This window comes from Castanea sativa, chromosome 4 (genome assembly GCF_040712315.1).
Source record: "Castanea sativa cultivar Marrone di Chiusa Pesio chromosome 4, ASM4071231v1".
NCBI classification, from domain to species: domain Eukaryota; kingdom Viridiplantae; phylum Streptophyta; class Magnoliopsida; order Fagales; family Fagaceae; genus Castanea; species Castanea sativa.
Genome location: NC_134016.1, coordinates 21,471,946 through 21,490,154, shown reverse-complemented (window position 1 = coordinate 21,490,154; position 18,209 = coordinate 21,471,946). Strand labels below are relative to the sequence as shown.

Genomic DNA, 18,209 nt, shown 5'->3' with positions numbered 1-18,209 from the left:
AGGTCATGGAACATTAGATTTGATCAAGCAATCAAGTCATTTGGTTTTGAACAAATCTTTATGAACCATGTGTGTACAAAAGACATCGAGATAAAATAGTAATGTTCCTAGTGCTTTATGTTGATGATATTCTACTTATTGAAAATGATGTAGGGGTAATGTCATCGGTTAAAGTTTGGTTGTCAAACCAATTTGATATGAAGGACTTGGGCGAAGCTAACTATATTCTAAGGATCAAGCTTTGGCGAGATCAAAAGAATACGATGTTAGTTTTGTCACAAGCTGGATATATAGATAAGGTTCTAGAACGGTTTAGCATGCAAAACTCCAAGAAAGGATTACTTCCTTTCAAATATGGAGTTCCTCTATCTAACGACCAAAGGCCTAAGACTCAAGAGGAAGAAAATGTGATGAGACAAGTTCCTTATGCTTCTGCAGTGGGAAGTCTCATGTATGTCATGCTTTGTACTAGACTAGATATCTATTATTTCGTTGGCATGGTTAGCCGATATCAATCAAATTCATGACCAAAACATTGGCAAGCTATAAAGCATATCCTCAAGTATCTTAGGAGAACGAGTGATTATATGCTTGTTTACCGGTGTGAGGATTTGATTCCCATTGGCTATACAGATTCAGATTTTCAGTCAGATATTGATTTCAGAAAGTCCACTTCAAGTTGTGTGTTCACCTTGGGAGGTAGAGCCATAAGTTGGAGGAGTGTTAAGCAATCTTGTATTGCAGACTCCACCATGGAAGCTGAATATGTTGCTACTTGTGAAGCGGCAAAGGAAGCAGTTTGGCTCAAGAAATTCCTTTCTAATCTTGGTATTGTGAGAATTGAGCAAGTTCCTATTACATTGTTCTGCAACAATAGTGGAGCGGTCGCATAATCTAAGGATCCAAGGAATCACAAGAAAGGAAAGCACATAGAAAGAAAGTACCATATCATTCGAGACATTGTTGCTCATGGAGATATAGTAGTAGCAAAGATTGAAAGAGCAAAGAATTTAGCGGATCCTTTTACCAAAACCTTGTCCCAAAGGACTTTTGAGTCACATTTGGAGGAAATGAGAGTTAGATTAGAGCATAATAGTCTTTAGGGCAAATGGGAGATTGTTAGGATGTGTGCCCTTAAATCCTATTATATGATACTATGTATGACATTATGTATGACTTAGTGTTGTGATTAATAAAGTTGTTTTATTATTATCTAAAATAATGGTAACATGAATATTAGGACATTATCATATAGTCCATTAGATACATAGTATGTGATTTATGTGATTTAGTCACAGAATATATAAATTACAAGTTCTTTGTAAACTCAGAATTGTAGTTCGTAATTGGTGATGAAATTGGGCATTTTATTTGGGAAGACTATAACATATCAACTAAGATGATTTGTCTTGATCATGAAAGTGGAAACTTCTAGTTGATATGTTGACATGTTTTAAGAGTTAAGACATATTGAACTAGACCGCTGTAAGATTTATTATTCTCCTAATGACTGTTAAATGAATAATAAATCTCACGACTTCTATTTGCATGAACTCTTAATTCTAAGAGAATAATAGACCTAATCACGAGGTGTAGGTTGCTTTGATATATTAGGAGTGAGATCTAAAGTAACGATCAAAACCTCAGTATGTTGGGCAGTCACATTTAGTATTGATAGAATATATATTCTCAAGATGAAATTCATAGTCTCTTAATGGAGATATAAAATATTCCTTTGAGATAAGTTTAATGGGTTCAGTTTTTTAGAGAGTTAGGCCTAACCACTTTGGTAAGAAGGTTCTAAAGTATATATTTATGAAATTGGATTTCATAAATATATGATGAATAACTTTAAAGGATTAAACCGGGTACTCAAGGAATTAAGATGTAGTAATTTACAAAGTGACAATCTACTTTCATGACTTTGTATTACTACGAATATTTTATGAAGGAGTTGCATGTATAATAAAGTCTTGGGATATAATTTATAAATAAGGCTTAGAGTGCAATTATATTTATATAGTGGTATTAAATATAATTAATGGTAATTTTGGACTTGTCAAGAGTTGACTGAAAAGCCCAAGGCCCATTGGAGCTAGTGTCTTATTGGTCATTTTTGGTCCCACTCCAAGCCACACACTAAAGCCCAATTGGAAAAGCCCAATAGACCAGCCCAATTAGATAATCAGTTAGTTATAAAGGGAGAAACATACAAAATTTTATGTATGTGTGCGAAATGGTGTGTATGTGAGTGTGAGACACTCTCTAATTCTCCCTTGGAAACTAATTGAGAGACCACACTTCTTGGGCGTAAAGTGGAATTGTAGTGAATTAAAAGTGTTCTCAAGTACTTCTGATCTTTGTTTTGAAATTCACTATACCAAGGTACGCTCTTTTGTTCTTAAATTCTTAAACTTACATAGTGCATGTTATCGATTGCGAATGAAGTAGATTCGTTAAATTTCCGCTGCGTATGTTTTGTATGCGATACAAACACGTGATTTTCCAACAAGAACCTTAAGATCATTTTTATGTTACGAAATGAATGAATTAATGCATGTAATGCAATCATGAATTTTGGGTATATGAATGGTCACTCTAGTAATCTTCCTTAAATAAATCATGGGTGTAAAATCAAGTGTCTACACTTATGACCATTTGAAAGTTTTTGGCTGCATTTGCTTTGCCTCAACTTTAACTCATAATAGGTCCAAATTTGATCCAAGGTCTGTTTCTTGTGTCTTTCTTGGTTATCCCTTTGGTGTTAAGGGTTATAAATTGCATAATCATGCAACCAAGAAAATTTTTGTTTCTAGGGATTTTCTTTTCCATGAAACTATGTTTTCTTTCAGCTTATCTTCCCATTCTTCCTCTCCTCATTCCAACATTCCTTTCCCTCATCTTTTCCCTCCTATGGCTTTCCCAAATGATTCATTGCTTTCTTTCTCTTCTATTCCAGAACCACATTTTGCTTCTGACTCATCACCTTAAGTTCTTGATCCTATTCCTTCCTCTCCTGTTTCCAATTTGTCAATTCCAAGGTCTATTCCTTTATCTGGTTCTTCTAATACCTCACCACCTGATTCTATTCCTACTGCTTCTGTAGATTTTGCAACTATCCCTTCTTTAAGTCTAGTTCCCTCTGATCCACCTTTGAGAAAATCTAATAGGATCACTAAGCCACCTTCTTATTTGCAAGATTATAAATGTAGCTCCATTGTTTGTGACAAGCTTGTTCATTCCAATCATGCCAACAAGTCTGGTTCCTCCACATCTTTCTCAGCTACCAAATACCCCTTGTCCAATTATCTTGATTCCTCTAAACTGTCCTCAACCTATGCTCATTTTTGTTCCCTTATTTCTAACATTCCTAAGCCTAAGCTTTACCATGAGGCAATCAAGGATCTTAAATGGCAAGATGCTATGGCAACTAAAATTGCTGCTTTGGAATCTAACAATACCTGGACTCTTACCCCTTTGCCTCCTCATAAGAGAGCTATTGGATTCAAATGGGTGTATAGAGTAAAGTATAATGTTGATGGCTCAATGGAAAGATACAAAGTCAGGCTTGTTGCTAAGGGTTTTACTCAACAAGAAGGCTTGGATTTCACTAACACTTTTTCTCCTATGGCCAAAATGACCACTGTTAAGACTTTGCTAGCTATTTCTGCTGCGAGAGGTTGGCATTTGGTTCAGCTTGATGTGAACAATGCTTTCCTTCATGGTGATCTTCAAGAAGAGGTTTATATGTAGTTGCCTCAGGTTTTTCACAGCAAGGGGGAGCACTTAGTTTGCAAGCTCAACAAGTCTTTGTATGGCCTTAAGCAAGCCTCAAGACAATGGTACTCTAAGTTTTCAACATCTATTTTGAAGTATGGGTTTAAGCAGCCCAATTCTCATTACTCTTTGTTCACTAAGAAGTTCAATCAAACTTTCATAGCCACTGTTGGTCTATGTTGATGATATTCTGATTGCAAGTAATGATGTTCAAGTTGTTGAAGACCTTAAAAGTTTTTTGAATCATGAGTTCAAGCTAAAAGATCTTGGCACTCTAAAGTACTTCCTTGGTCTTGAAGTGGCTAGATCAAAAGAAGGGATTTCCTTTTGTCAAAGAAAGTATGCATTGGAGGTTCTCAAAGATGTTGGTATGACAGGTTGCTGTTAGGATATGTTCCCTTAAATCCTATTGTATGATGTTATGTATGACATTATGTATGACTCAATGTTGTGATTAATAAAGTTGTTTTATTATTATTTAAAATAATGGTAACATGAATATTTGTACATTATCATATAGTTCATGAGATGCATATTATGTGATTTATGTGAAAAGTCACAGAAGATATAAATCGCAAGTTCTTTGTAAACTCAGAATTTTAGTTTGTAGTCGGTGATGAAATTGGACATTTCAACTGCGATGACTATAACGTATCAACTAAAATGATTTTTCTTGATCATGGAAGTGGAGACTTCTAGTTTGTATGTTGATATGTTTTAAGAGTTAAGACATATTGAACTAGACCGTTGTGAAATTTATTATTCTCCTAACGATTGTCAAATGAATAATAAATCTCATGACTTCTATTTACATGAACTCTTAATCTTGAGAGGATAATGGACCTGATCATGAAATGTAGGTTGCTTTGATATATCAGGAGTGAGATCTAAAGTCACAATTAAAACCTCAGTATGTTGGGAAGCCGCATTTAGTGTTGATGGAACATATATTCTCAAAATGGAATTCATAGCCACTTAACGGAGATACAAAATATTCCCTTGAGATAAGTTTAATGGGTTTGGTTATTTAGAGTGTTAGGCCTAACTACTTTAGTAAGGAGTTACTAAAGTATATATTTATGAAATTAGATTTCATAAATATATGATGAATAACATAAAGGATTAAATTGGGTACTCAAGGATTAAGATGTAGTAATTTACAAAGTGACAGTTTACATTCATGACTTTGTATCACTACGAATATTTTATGAAGGGGTTGCATGAACAATAAAGTCTTGGGATATAATTTATAAATAAGGCCTAGAGTGCAACTATATTTTTATAATAGTATTAAATATAGTTAATGATAACTTTGGATTTGTCAAGAGTTGACAGAAAAGCCCAAGGGCCATTGGAGCTAGTATCTTATTTCTCCTTTTTGGTTCCACTCCAAGCCACACACTAAAGCCCAATTGGAAAGGCCCAAAAGGCTAGCCCAATTAGATAATCAATTAGATACAAAAGGAGAAACATACAGAATTTTATGAGTGAGTGTGACATTATTGAAAAATGGTGTGTATGTGAGTGTGAGACACTCTTTTATTCTCCATTGGAAAACTGATTGAAAAACCACACTTCTTGGGCGTAAAGTGGAATTGTACTTCTGATCTTTTTTTTTTTTTTGAATTTCACCGCACTAAGGTACGCTCTCTTGATATTGAATTCTCAAATTTACATAGTACATGTTATCAATTGCGAATGAAGTAGATCTGTTAATTTTTCGCTGCATATGTTTTGTATGCGATACAAACATGTATTTTCTAACAGCTGCAAACCTTGTAAAGTTTCAATGGAACAAAACTTGAAGTTGAGTAAGTATCATGGGGAGTTGTTGCCTGATCTAGGTGTCTATAGAAGGTTGGTTGGAAGATTACTACATCTAACTAGTACTAGACCAGACATCACATATTTAGTACATAAACTAAGCCAATACATGTCAAAACCAAGAAAACCTCATGTGGATGCAACTTATAAGGTGTTGCAATGCATCAAAGGGTGTCCTGGCCAAGGCATTCTTCTATCCTCTAAATCAGATTTTCATTTGAAAGCTTTTACAGACGCAGATTGGGCATCTTGTGTTGACATTAGAAGGTCCAGTATAGGTTACTGTGTGTTCTTGGGTGATTCTCTAGTCTCATGGAAGTCCAAGAAACAATCTATAGTTTCTAGGTCTTCAGCTAAAACTGAATATAGGGCCATGGCAGTGACAGTTTGTGAGATGACTCGGTTACTAGCTTTGTTGAAGGATTTAGAAGTTCACCACCCACATCCTGCATTGCTCTTTTGTGACAACCAAGCAGCAATGTACATATGTGAAAATCCTGTTTTTCATGAAATGACTAAACATATAGAGGTAGACTGCCATTTGGTTAGAGACACGCCACAAGACAAGGTCATAAGGTTGTGTTACACTCCTACACATTCACAGCTAGTAGATTTACTCGCAAAGGTTGTCAGTGGTCAACAATTGACATCTTTACTTACCAAGATGAGTATTGTGAACATACATAGTTCTGGTTCTCATCTTGAGGGGGAGTATCAAGTTTGTAAAGATCAGAAAGGTAAGAAAGAAGGAAGAAAGGCTCAACAACAAGATGTAGGCTAAACAACAGGAATCTTCATCTGCTAGCTAAACTGCAAGTTGTTTAGGAGAATTAATTATCTCAACTTGTAATCACACATGCTATAACTACCTGTTACACGTGCCATAATTAATTCATATAAGTTGGTAAATTAGTTTTACTCTGTTGTTGTATAAAGCCTTAATAGTCTACAGATTCATTCATTCACTGAAGCAATAGAGAAATTCTTCAACTCTTTTTCTCTCTAGCACTCAATTACTCTCTCTGTGAACTCTTTATTCTTCTTCTCTCTTGGTCAGTGCTTTCTTACAATCCTCTTAGGATTGAGAGTATGAAAAATAGAAATTGTGAAATTTATTATTTAGATAATAGTAGTTAGTAGAATAATAAATCTCACAGTAGTCTAGTTCAATGTATTTTATACATACTTAAAACTTACATACTTAAGACACAATAACATATCAATTAGAAGTCTCCACTTCCATGATTAAGACAAATAATCTTAATTGATAAGTTATAGTCTTCATAAATAAAATGCCCAACTTCACAACTAGCTATGAACTAGGGTTTATAAATTTATGATGAACTTGTGATTTAGATATTCCATATGGAAATCTTATTCCCAACCTAAATCACATACAATACATCTCATAAAAAATAGTATAATGTCCAAATATTCATGCTAAAGTAATCTTAGAAAATAAAACAACCTTTATTATTTAATGGATAATGTCATACAATTGGGTTTTATGGCAATAGTATGTGTATACTCAGTTTATATTTATATACTTTGTAATGTTGTAAAACTCTATCTCGCATGCACATCCACTTATTTATTATCCTTGTCTCTTTCTCTTTCTTTTATTTTCACATTTCTTTTCCCTAAAACTCCCTATATGTATACGTCTAATTTTAGATTTTGAAATGTTTGTTCATTTTAAAGTGATAAAAAGTATAGTCATTCTAATAAAAATTACGTAGTATTTGTAATTATTTTTAATTAAAATTGCAAATTTTTTCTTTCCTTTTTTTTTTAAGAAAAACAAAACTTTATTTGAGAGAGTAAACAATTATCCAATTTAACTAAAATAGTTTTATCTAATCAATTGAATTTGCCAACCTACCGAGTTGAAACCGTTAAGATTTTCAACCGACCTGCCAAATTTGTAGATTGGCATGTCGGTGACTAACTGGAATTTTCTTACCTTGCCATTGGTGGGTTTGTTAAAAATATTACTCTCCATTTGCTCAATTCAACCCATGCACACCTATAAATGTGTGTGTATATATTGTGAAAACGTATGTATGTACATATAAGGTTATTCGATTGATTTTACAAAAATTCACGTTTACATCTATCTAGTGGGAATCTTGTTTATTACTATTTTACCTGATGATTACTTTCCCATTAAGTACGTAAAGGTGATATTCCTGAAATGTGAGATTCCACGAAATTTTATTACATTGTTGGAAAAGTTATAGGAATCTTATCAAGATTCCACGAATCAAACGCTACCCAGACATGAAGTTACAATTATATTAGTGTATTGTATGTTTAATTATCGATTCAAATAGGGGAGAGAGAGAGAGAGATAGACAGACAGACAGACAGACAGAGAGAGAGAGAGATGGAATGGAGGAAATGTTATTTGGATGTGATCCTTGTACCATTAGGTTTTCTATTAACCATTTTCTATCATCTTTATCTATGGCATAAGGTTCGGACACAGCCTTTCACAACTACAATCGGAAGAAATGCAAACGGAAGACGTTTCTGGGTCGGGGCCATGATGAAGGTATTACCTTAATTTCATGCTTTCATCTTTTTTATACAACAATCCTTACACGTCCAATTTGTTCTCTCTCTCTCTCTCTGGGCTCCTTTGAAGAATTTATGTAAAAAAAAAAAAAGAAAACTACAAAATCCTTTAACTCTGCTCATCAGCTTTCAAATTAATTAAAGGCTAACTTATAACTAATACATCTATTCTCAAAACTGTCTTCCATCAATTTCCAAACTCAGTACCATGTTCTCACATTGAACTTTCTCTGATTATCACTGTCTGTTTTAGACAACTAATTGTGGCCTTAGAAATCCAAATCAACTGGAGGAATTGCTATCCTACTCTCAGTCTTTGATAACCTACTTATTATCTTTAGATTTTTTGCTCTGTTTGTCATTCATATTTGAATCCACATCATCTGCTAATTGAGACTTATCCGTAATAGTCTTTCCAAAATCCTGAAAAGTTTAACTCTTTTGTATCTATCTCATGACTTCATGAAATTTTTTGTTTTAATTAAGAAGAATGACTTCATGAAATTGAGTAAAAATAAAGCATATATATCAACTAAGGATATAAGCTTTAACTTAATGAAAATTGATTGGTTCCGGCTTCAAAAAAAAAACTAAGAATAGCATGACCGTGCCCTACAATACCTAAATTATGCCAATTATTATCATACCAACTAAGGACACAGATTTTAAAATTTTTTTTAAAAAAAGTTATTTTACTTTAAAGAAATGATACAGATTTTAATATTGAGTGGAATTATTAATTAGTCGCATCGTACACTACTTTGTGACCAGAGGTTGGCAATAAATTAAGATTCCTTCTACCTATTATGCCAATTCTCAAATCACTAAGGGCATCTTTTTTTCCTTAGTAATCTGCTTCTACCATGTGCATATAAGCACGCAGATTATATAAATATATATATATATATATATATATATATAATCCAAAGAGCTCACAAAAGTCCTTCTTTATTACGAACAAAATACCCGCCCGCCCTCAAGATATTTAATTTTTTTCCCCTTGTTTTTAAAACGTTACAGAGCTAACTGGTATTTCTCATGCTTTATTCTCTCTTTCTTTCTCTCATGCATCTTTATCTTTAATTTTCTGCCTGTCATCTCTTTGGATTAATTATCAAACAGTTTGCTATCTCACAGTCCTGAATTATCATTGTTCAAAACAGATAAACTAGTCTCCATATATGTTTCACGTCTAAATTTTTCCAAATATCATTCACTTCACTTCCATATGTGGCTTTTGTTTAACGAGCGCCCAAAGGCACAAGTTAAGATGTATTTATCACTCTCTTAAATTATGGATTTTTATAATTGTCATTAATAAAGTTAAATGATGCACAAATGTCAAGATAAATACATATAATCACAATAATTTGTGTTGGTAAACTAATAAATTATTAACAATTTTTTTTTTTAATACAAAAATATATGTTATAAGTTATAAGTTTCTAAAATATATATATATATATATATATATATATATATATATATATATATATATATATATATATAACTCATCAACATATATTTATTGGTCTGGTTAAAGGGTGTTCTTAAGGTATTTATTAATAAACAATTTTCAGAAAATTTTAATATCACTTTTAATTGTTTTTTCTTTTCCAATAAAAAATTTATAAAAATATTTTTTTAAATTAAGATTATTAAGACATCTGCTAACTTTTTTTCATTTTTAATTTTTTCTTAAGACACTCATTAATATAACCTTATTCCAAAATATATTGAGATTTAATAAATTGCAAAATTTTCTTTTCTTTGAGCTCAAAATTACATATAGTGGATGTGAAATGAAAATGAATTATTGTAATGCCCATAGGTAACATGGCCCATAATTTTATGAAAGTGGCTCAATAATACCATCTATTTCTGTGGTGTGTGATGTTGATTGTAAACGTTTCTTTATTTGCACAATCGCCACTAACTGTTAAAAGTCGACCCTTTATCATTGTTTTATAAAGAAAACAAACAGAGCCAACCCTTTATCACCTTTATCCACAACTAGGATAAAATTTGTTTTCCACAATATACTTGAAACACCACCATCACATCTAGGGTAATTAAAAATGTTTCATTAATTATAGTTTCCAACATGGAACTCGATCTCATGTTATCATGATGTGTTAATTCTAAATAGTTTCAGGATATAGGAATGAATGTGATCGATGTTTCTTTAACAATATAATAAATAAATAAATAAATTTTATGTGATTGATGACAAATCAATTTTTAAGATTTATATAGTAAAATCTGTAGTAGAAAAATGCTATAAATTCTATTACATATGATTTTCAAACTCATATGACAAGAAGTGAAATGGGTGGATTTTAGTGACATAATAAGTGAATATTAGAATTATTATCATTATGTTTTGTGATCGGTGACACTTTAACTAATTGTAAAAGTTATATGCTAAAATTTGTAGCAATCCTATCAGCATTACTCATGGAAAAGTTTGCAATGGCTCACGTACGTACTTAGCAATTTAAACCCATAATTTGCAGGACATTGATAGGAAGAATATTGTGGCAGTTCAGACCCTCCGGAACTTGATCATGGGTTCAACCCTGATGGCTACTACATCAATCCTCGTCAGTGCTGGTCTAGGAGCAGTAATTAGCAGCACATACAGTGTGAAAAAACCTGTCAATGACACCATTTATGGGGCACATGGGGAATTTATGGTGGCACTAAAATATGTAGCACTCCTCACAGTTTTTCTTTTCTCATTCTTCTGCCACTCCCTATCGATTAGGTTCTTAAATCAAGTGTGCATCCTCATTTGTGTCCCACAGGACCCTATTTGCATGGTTACTGCAGGCTATTTGACTGAGCTTTTAGAGAAGGGTTCTCTTTTAAACACTATTGGCAATAGGCTATTCTATGCAGCAATTCCTCTTCTACTTTGGATTTTTGGGCCTGTCCTAGTTTTCTTATGCTTTGCTGCAATGGTGCCTGTGTTCTACAACCTTGACTTTATGTGCAACTATGGGCAGGAAAAGGTGGAGGAGAATGGAAATAAGGAGTTTGTTTGATCATTGATCATGTACTCTTTTTTTTGCTTTTAAGTAATTTACACGTTCTCGCTCGATCCCTGTAGCACTACTACCTTCTTTTCTTATGCAAGAACAAGGTAGCAGTTGAGGTCGTCGGTCCATGTCGTTTAGCAATATACGAAACTCTAAAATTTGTCCATATATATGCACACAACTTGTCTGACTATACCCTTTTTTTATTGTGCATTTTATATAAGGTTAAAAGCAACCACATCAGTTCATGTAAACTTTTCGTCTATTTTATATAAAAAAAACTATTTTTTCTATTTTACACACCAATTTTTAACAAAACACTAATATCAGTCTATCTATTCTAGACATTTATTCAATAAAATATTTATTCTTTTACAATTTTTTATTATTTCCTCACTCATTACCCCTCTCTCTCTCATGCTCAACACTACCAAAAAATACTAAAATATTAAATGCATGAGCTACAATAACCGTGCATATATGCATGGTTACTGTAGCACTTGTGCATTTATGCACAATTTTACACCCACTGATGTGGGTTTTTTTTGCTCAAAATGTATAAAATGAACTACTTTTTTATATTTTACAAAATTATGCACGATAAGACATGGTTCATCTAAATATTAATTTACTCTGAATAGCTTTTGGGCTCAAAAATTGCATGGTAGCTTATTTGTCAACCGCAAATTTACTTTAAAGCTTTTTTCTTTTTCTTTTTTGAGAATTAAATTTACTTTAAAGCTGATTTATTTATTTTAAGTCACTTTCTTTTTTAATCTCTGTTTTAGCTAGGGGTCTAACAATAAATAACACCGTCAACAATTAACTACTATAAAATGGTTGTGGGTTCCAGTTAGCTCAACTGGTAAAGTCTTTGATGGTTTTATAAGGGATTTGGGGTTCAATCTCCGCCTACACCAAAAACTGATAGGTGTCTTGGTCTGATGATAAAGAGCTATCATCAGGAGCAGACGCCATAGGTTAAAACTCTTTAAAAATAATAAAAAAAAAAAAAAAAAAAAACTACTATAAAATGGTTCTAGAAAAAAAAAAAAAAAAGGACAATAATTTGCAAGAAGGGAAATTAAAGCTAAGATTTATGGAAAAATGAAAAAATTAAGAAAAAATTTTCATACAAAAATCTCTTATCTCAAATTTTTTTTTTTTGATGAGATTATCTCAATATTCTTAGTTTTATCAAATCAACGTAGTTAATTTATAGAATATGAGAAGTCCTCCCTTTATTAAAATCATGGCCAAAATAGGTTTTTACCCCTTTCTCACAAACTTTCCAGCAAATTGCCTCATGTCTGAAACTAATTAGATAAATGTCATTGTTTGGAAACTCGATTTTCTAAAAATAGAGTTTCAAATAAAATCGAGTTTCAAATATATAACTCGATTTTTGGAACATTGAGTTATAGCGAACGTGGACTTAGCAAAAAAAAAATTCGGAACTCGAGTTCCATGTAAAGTACTCGAGTTCAACTTGAATTTTTCAAGGAACTCGAGTTCCATGAATTCGAGTTCCTGAATTTTTTTTTTTTTTTTTGTAATTTTCAGTTTTATATAACTCAATTGTCCAAAAATCGAGTTTTAAATTGAAACTCAATTTTCTAAAAATTGAGTTTCAAAACATGGGCATTTCTCTAAATAGTTTCAGATATGGGGTATTTTGCTGAAAAGTTTTGGCGAAATGGGCAAATGCCCATTTTCTCCTTAAAATCCTTCTGCTCCAATGACCTGCGCCACAGTTCCAGAATTTTTTTTTTTTTATTTTCAATTCACTATAACTCGATTGTCCAAAAATCGAGTTTTAAATTGAAACTTGATTTTCTAAAAATTAAGTTTCAAAACAGGAGTATTTCCCTAAATAGTTTCAAATATGGAGCATTTTGCTGAAAAGTTTTGGCGAAATGGGCAAATGCCCATTTTCTCCTCAAAATCCTTCTGCTCCAATGACCTGCATCACAGTTCCAGAAACTTTTTTTTTTTTTTTTTAATTTTCAGTTCGCTATAACTCGATTATTGAAACTCCATTTTCTAAAAATTGAGTTTCAAAACAGGGACATTTCCCTAAATAGTTACAGATATGGAACATTTTGCTGAAAAATTTTGACAAAAGGGGGGGCAAATGCCCATTTTCTCCTTAAAATCCTTCTGCTTTAATGACCTACATCACAGTTTTTCTCTTTCTTTCTTTTCTTTTTTTTTTTGCTTAAACAATATATATATATATATATATATATATATATATATATATATATATATATCTTTTTGGTTGTTGGTATGTATTACTTCAGAATTAGGGTCTATTTAGATGCTGCTTATTTGCTAAAAACTGAAATTTATTGCTGAAAACACTCTAATAAAATAATTTTTAAAAGTTTGAATAGTGTCATGGGACCCAAAAATGTATTAATATGCACGTTTTTTGCTGGGTCGTGAACAGTGCCGTGTGATTCAACCAAAAACGCAAATGCTGAATAATTTGAGCTGAACAAGCAATCCAAATGCACACTTGACGTACACGATCAGATTTTCCAGAATCCTTAGGTCCAGATAAAGATTTTAGAACTTGTCGTTATTTACTTTGAAAAATATTTGATTTGCTAACTCAAAGCAAAGAGCTTTAAAATCGTTTTCCATTAAAAGTTGGATCCACTGGTTCGGTCCCTACTAAAAGTCATGCTAAAATCCCAGCTTGACACTATTTTTAAGATGTAACCAAAAAAGAGAAAAAGCATTCGGCTTGGCCTCCATTGAATCTTGTTTCTTTTTTTCTTTTTTAATTATATCAGAAGCCAATGGCAATCGAATTTACATTAGTGGAGACCCTTTCACAAATACTGCCTGCCATATATTACAACATGGAAAAGTCAAAAGGCGAAATAATAAGACGTCGTACAAATTTTAAATTCTTGGAAATCCTATCACCAGCAATGAGACATCCACTAACTTGATTTTGAAAATGGCTAATCATCTTTTTTAGATTCTTTAGGATTCATTTCCGTCTCCATTTTGAAGGCACTAAATCAGCTTTTGAGAACCACACGGTGTGTGGCTTAAGTAGAAGTTCTCAGTATGCACCCAGAGAGGAGCGGTTCAAGTGATATCTTCAGCAAAGCCCGTGTGGTACACGTAGTATTACTCATTGCCGTTGTAGACGACTAAATTCTTAGTTCGAAATAAATCAAATAAGTAAAAATAGTTTCACAAATACGAATTTGTATTGATGAATATGTGGTACAATTCTCTGTAATTACAAAAGAGTGATCCTCTGATTCAATCTCCCTGAAAGATTTGTTGATTGGAATTGTGGTAATGTGATTTTGATTTGAACACAAGATATCCTTCAATTTAGCTGAGGAATGGATCGAAGATCTTTGAAACGGAATTACAATGAATCTCTGGCTATGAGCTTGTTAGAAATTCTTTGTTCTTCGTGTTCTTCGTGTTTGAAAGTTTGTGGTGGAAGTTCTTCGGTGCTTTAGAGGCTTGATTCCGTAGAGCTTCGTTGATTTATGGTTTGTTGAGGTTTCTGGAGGCTTTTGAGCTTGATTCTAGTGACCTTTGAGACCTGGACGAGTAGTTTGGATGATTTTGCTTCGAATGTTGTCTATATTCGAGGTTGAAGTTCTTGAAATTCTTGGAGGCTTTGGGGTTTGATTCCGGCAGAGCTTCTGGATTTTTGAACTCAAGATATCTTCTTCCTTTTCTCTGTCCTCCTAAATGTCTTAAGAAGGCTTCTATTTATAGGAGTTTAAGGGTGGGTGAGCGACACGTGGCGGAGTCTGATTGGTGACACTTGTCACAGCCTGATTGGTCCGCTTATGTCATCGCTTACACGTGCTGGATTGCTTGTGTCATCGCTTACACGTGCTGGATTGCTTGTGTCATCGCTTACACGCGCAGGGCTGCTTGTGTCATCGCTTACACGTGCTGATGCAGTTTCATGCCTTTATTTCAATGACACTTGGCAAATTTCTATTGGAATCTGAATAGTGATGGCAAAACCTAGCAGCAGTACGTGGAGCTTTGTAATTGGTTGTATTTTGTGGACTTAGTAGTATGATGTGTCAGCTTGTGATAGGTCGGGAATTTTCCCTCTCTACAGCCGTCATGTGGCGTGCGGTCAATGAACCCACACCGGAGACCCCCTTTTTTCATTTAGTCAAAAAAAAAATCAGCTTTTGAGATTCCTTAATATATATATCATGCTCAGAATTTTTGTTTATTTTAGCATTAAAATCTAAATTTTATATTTTACATAATTATTTTAAAAAAAACACCCATATTAATGTATCTATTATACACTCTATTTAATAATAATAATAATAATAATAATAATAATAATAATAATAATAATAATAATAATAATAATAATAATAATAATTAATTATTATCTCTCTATTTTATTTATCTCTCTCTCATATCCCAAACCCAGATACTCATAGACGGAGGAAAGGTGACACCAATAGCAACAACAACAACGGCAAATCCAACGACAGTAGTGGTAGATCTATTAACAGACTAACAGTTTTTTTTTTTTTTTAGTTTTCATAGGTTTTTCATTGGATTTGGTTTGGTTTTTATTTTGGTTTATTAGGTTGATTTTGAGTTGAGTTTGGTAAGGGTTTGGGTTAATTAAGTTTTTTGGTGGGTGGTGGTGGTTGGGATCAGACAAGAGCAATGGTGAGAGAGATAAATAAAAATAAAAAATAAAAAAGAGTATAAATGATTACAGTAACTGTGTATATTAACATGTAACATGGTTACTGTAGCAAATATGCACATTTATACACCCACTAATATGGATAGTTTCGAGGCAAAATTTTGTAAATTTCACAACTTTTTCTATTTTAGAAGCACTTTGTGTGATTGCTCTAATGAATATTCGGACGCTATTTTCTCTTTGTTTAAAACAGATAAATGACCACACTAATGATTCACACCATTGTTATTAAATTAGGAGAGCACATTAAAATGGTGTAAGAGCTAGCTCCTTGGTATAATTAGTAAGTCACTGATAGAAAGTTTGAAAAATGATAAAATAAAAGTGTAAATTGAAAAACAAAAGTACACCTAAATTACGGATTAAAATGAAGTCTAAAAAAAAAGTGATGGAGCATTTTAATATTATTTAATTAAAATGAATTTATATTACAACATAAATATAATACGGGAGTTAATTTGAAATATTAGGAGTTACTAAAACGTTTAATTCCACACTAAAAAAATGAGAGAGACTCTTTTATTCTTTTTTTGGGTAATTACACTAAATCCACCTGTGGTTTGGCCCGAAATCACTTTGCCTACCCGTGGTTTAAAAAATGTCACTTTACCCACCTGAGGTATGTTCCGTTTGTTTTCCATAACCCACCTCTGTTAAAATCAAGGGTAAATAGGTATTTTTGCTCAAATTTTATGTCTCTCTCCTCCCAAAACAAAAAATAGCACAAAAATACAAGAGAAACAAGATCAAAAAGTGGTATTTGTCTCTCTCTCCATTCACACAAATTTTGAACATGAAGAACATACCAACAAAAAAAAACCCAAATCATGAAGAACATACCCATTGAAAATTACAGGTGGGCCAACCATTGAAAATTACAGGTGGGTATGTACACTGTGATATCAAGCCTGAGAATGTTCTGCTTGTGAATGTGAGTGCTAGTACTACTGCTGCTGCTCATTTTGTGGCCAAGATTGCTAATCTTGGGTTGGCCAAGAGGTCATGGCAGAGGAAGAAGATGAAGATGGACTTAAGAGGCACTGCTTTGTGTATGGCACTTGAGTGTTTGATTGAGTGTGTGCAAGAGCCTCCCTTTGATATTTGGGCTTTGGGTTTCGTTGTTTGTGAGATGTTGACTGGGAAATCTCCTTGGGATAGGGGAAAAACATTTAACAAACGGGATCTATTCATTCTTATTGCTGACGAGCGCGAATTGCTTGAAATTCCAACTAGGATCAAGTCAAGCCAAAGATTTTCTGAGAGCGGGCCTTGTTTCTTCTAATGAATAAATCTTTTTGATTTATCAAATTAATAAATAAATAAATAAATTCTATTATATCTACAATGTATGTTTATTTGCTTTGAGAATAAAGGCTTTTTTTTTTCAATTTAGCATGTTGTGTTGAACAGTTATTTAATGATTGAATAGTTACATCAATTTGTGTTGTGATTGTGGGTTTCTGCAATTAGCTGCCTCTACATCACTTGCTGAATTTGCTTTCTTGACCGTGTACAGTTTTTCAGTTTACCGCAAAGATCATTGAAAATTTTGATGAGGCAAAGCGTCAAAGGAGGTTGGTAACAAGAAATTTTATGTTTTTTCAAATATTGTGCAATGCTTCTCAATTTGTTTTTATATTTAAAATGGACTGCATACCAATTTAATTATTTTCCATATTAGGAAGCAAGCAAATCTAAAATTAGCTAGACAGTCTAGAAAAAGAAGACAAGATGTGATGATGCTGAGATGTTGATGGATCACCCTTTTCTTGACGGACTTGGTGATGAAGAACTACCAGCTGTTACCAGTGTTTCTGGGACTAATGAGGCCGATTATGAGGTTTTTTTGTTTCTCAAAAGATTATGAGTTTAGTTGTTCTTCTGGCAATTTGAGCTTGCTGCCTGATGATGATATCAATATGGGTTTACTTGTCATTACCATAAAGACTTAGGAAAGGGTAAATGTTAACTATGAAAGGTGAAATATTCTTGCTTAGAAACTGGACAATTTGAGTCATTAAGTCAGTGATCTTGTGCAAGTTGATTTGAGGTTTTTTTTTTTTTTGAGTATGTTCTTTATGTTCAAGATTTGTGTGAATGAAGAGAAAGACAAATACCACTTTTTGATCTTCTTTCTCTTGCATTTTTGTGCTATTTTTTGTTTTGGGAGGAAAAAGACATAAAATTTAAGCAAAAATATCTATTTACCCTTAATTTTAATAGAGGTGGGTTACAGAAAACAAACGAAACATACC

General features: G+C 32.8%; 1 protein-coding gene and 1 pseudogene across 1 annotated transcript; both read left to right on the top strand.

Moving 5' to 3' along the window:
• Nucleotides 1-7,935: 7,935 nt before the first annotated feature.
• LOC142633128 (uncharacterized) lies at nucleotides 7,936-11,342 on the top strand. Its single transcript, XM_075807397.1, has 2 exons — nucleotides 7,936-8,155; nucleotides 10,695-11,342. Exons 1-2 carry the CDS (start codon nucleotides 7,988-7,990, stop codon nucleotides 11,223-11,225), a joined length of 699 nt encoding a protein of 232 aa, XP_075663512.1. The 5' UTR covers nucleotides 7,936-7,987; the 3' UTR covers nucleotides 11,226-11,342.
• A 2,961-nt stretch (nucleotides 11,343-14,303) lies between these two features.
• Nucleotides 14,304-17,906, top strand: LOC142632591 (mitogen-activated protein kinase kinase kinase 20-like; annotated as a pseudogene).
• Nucleotides 17,907-18,209: the final 303 nt, after the last annotated feature.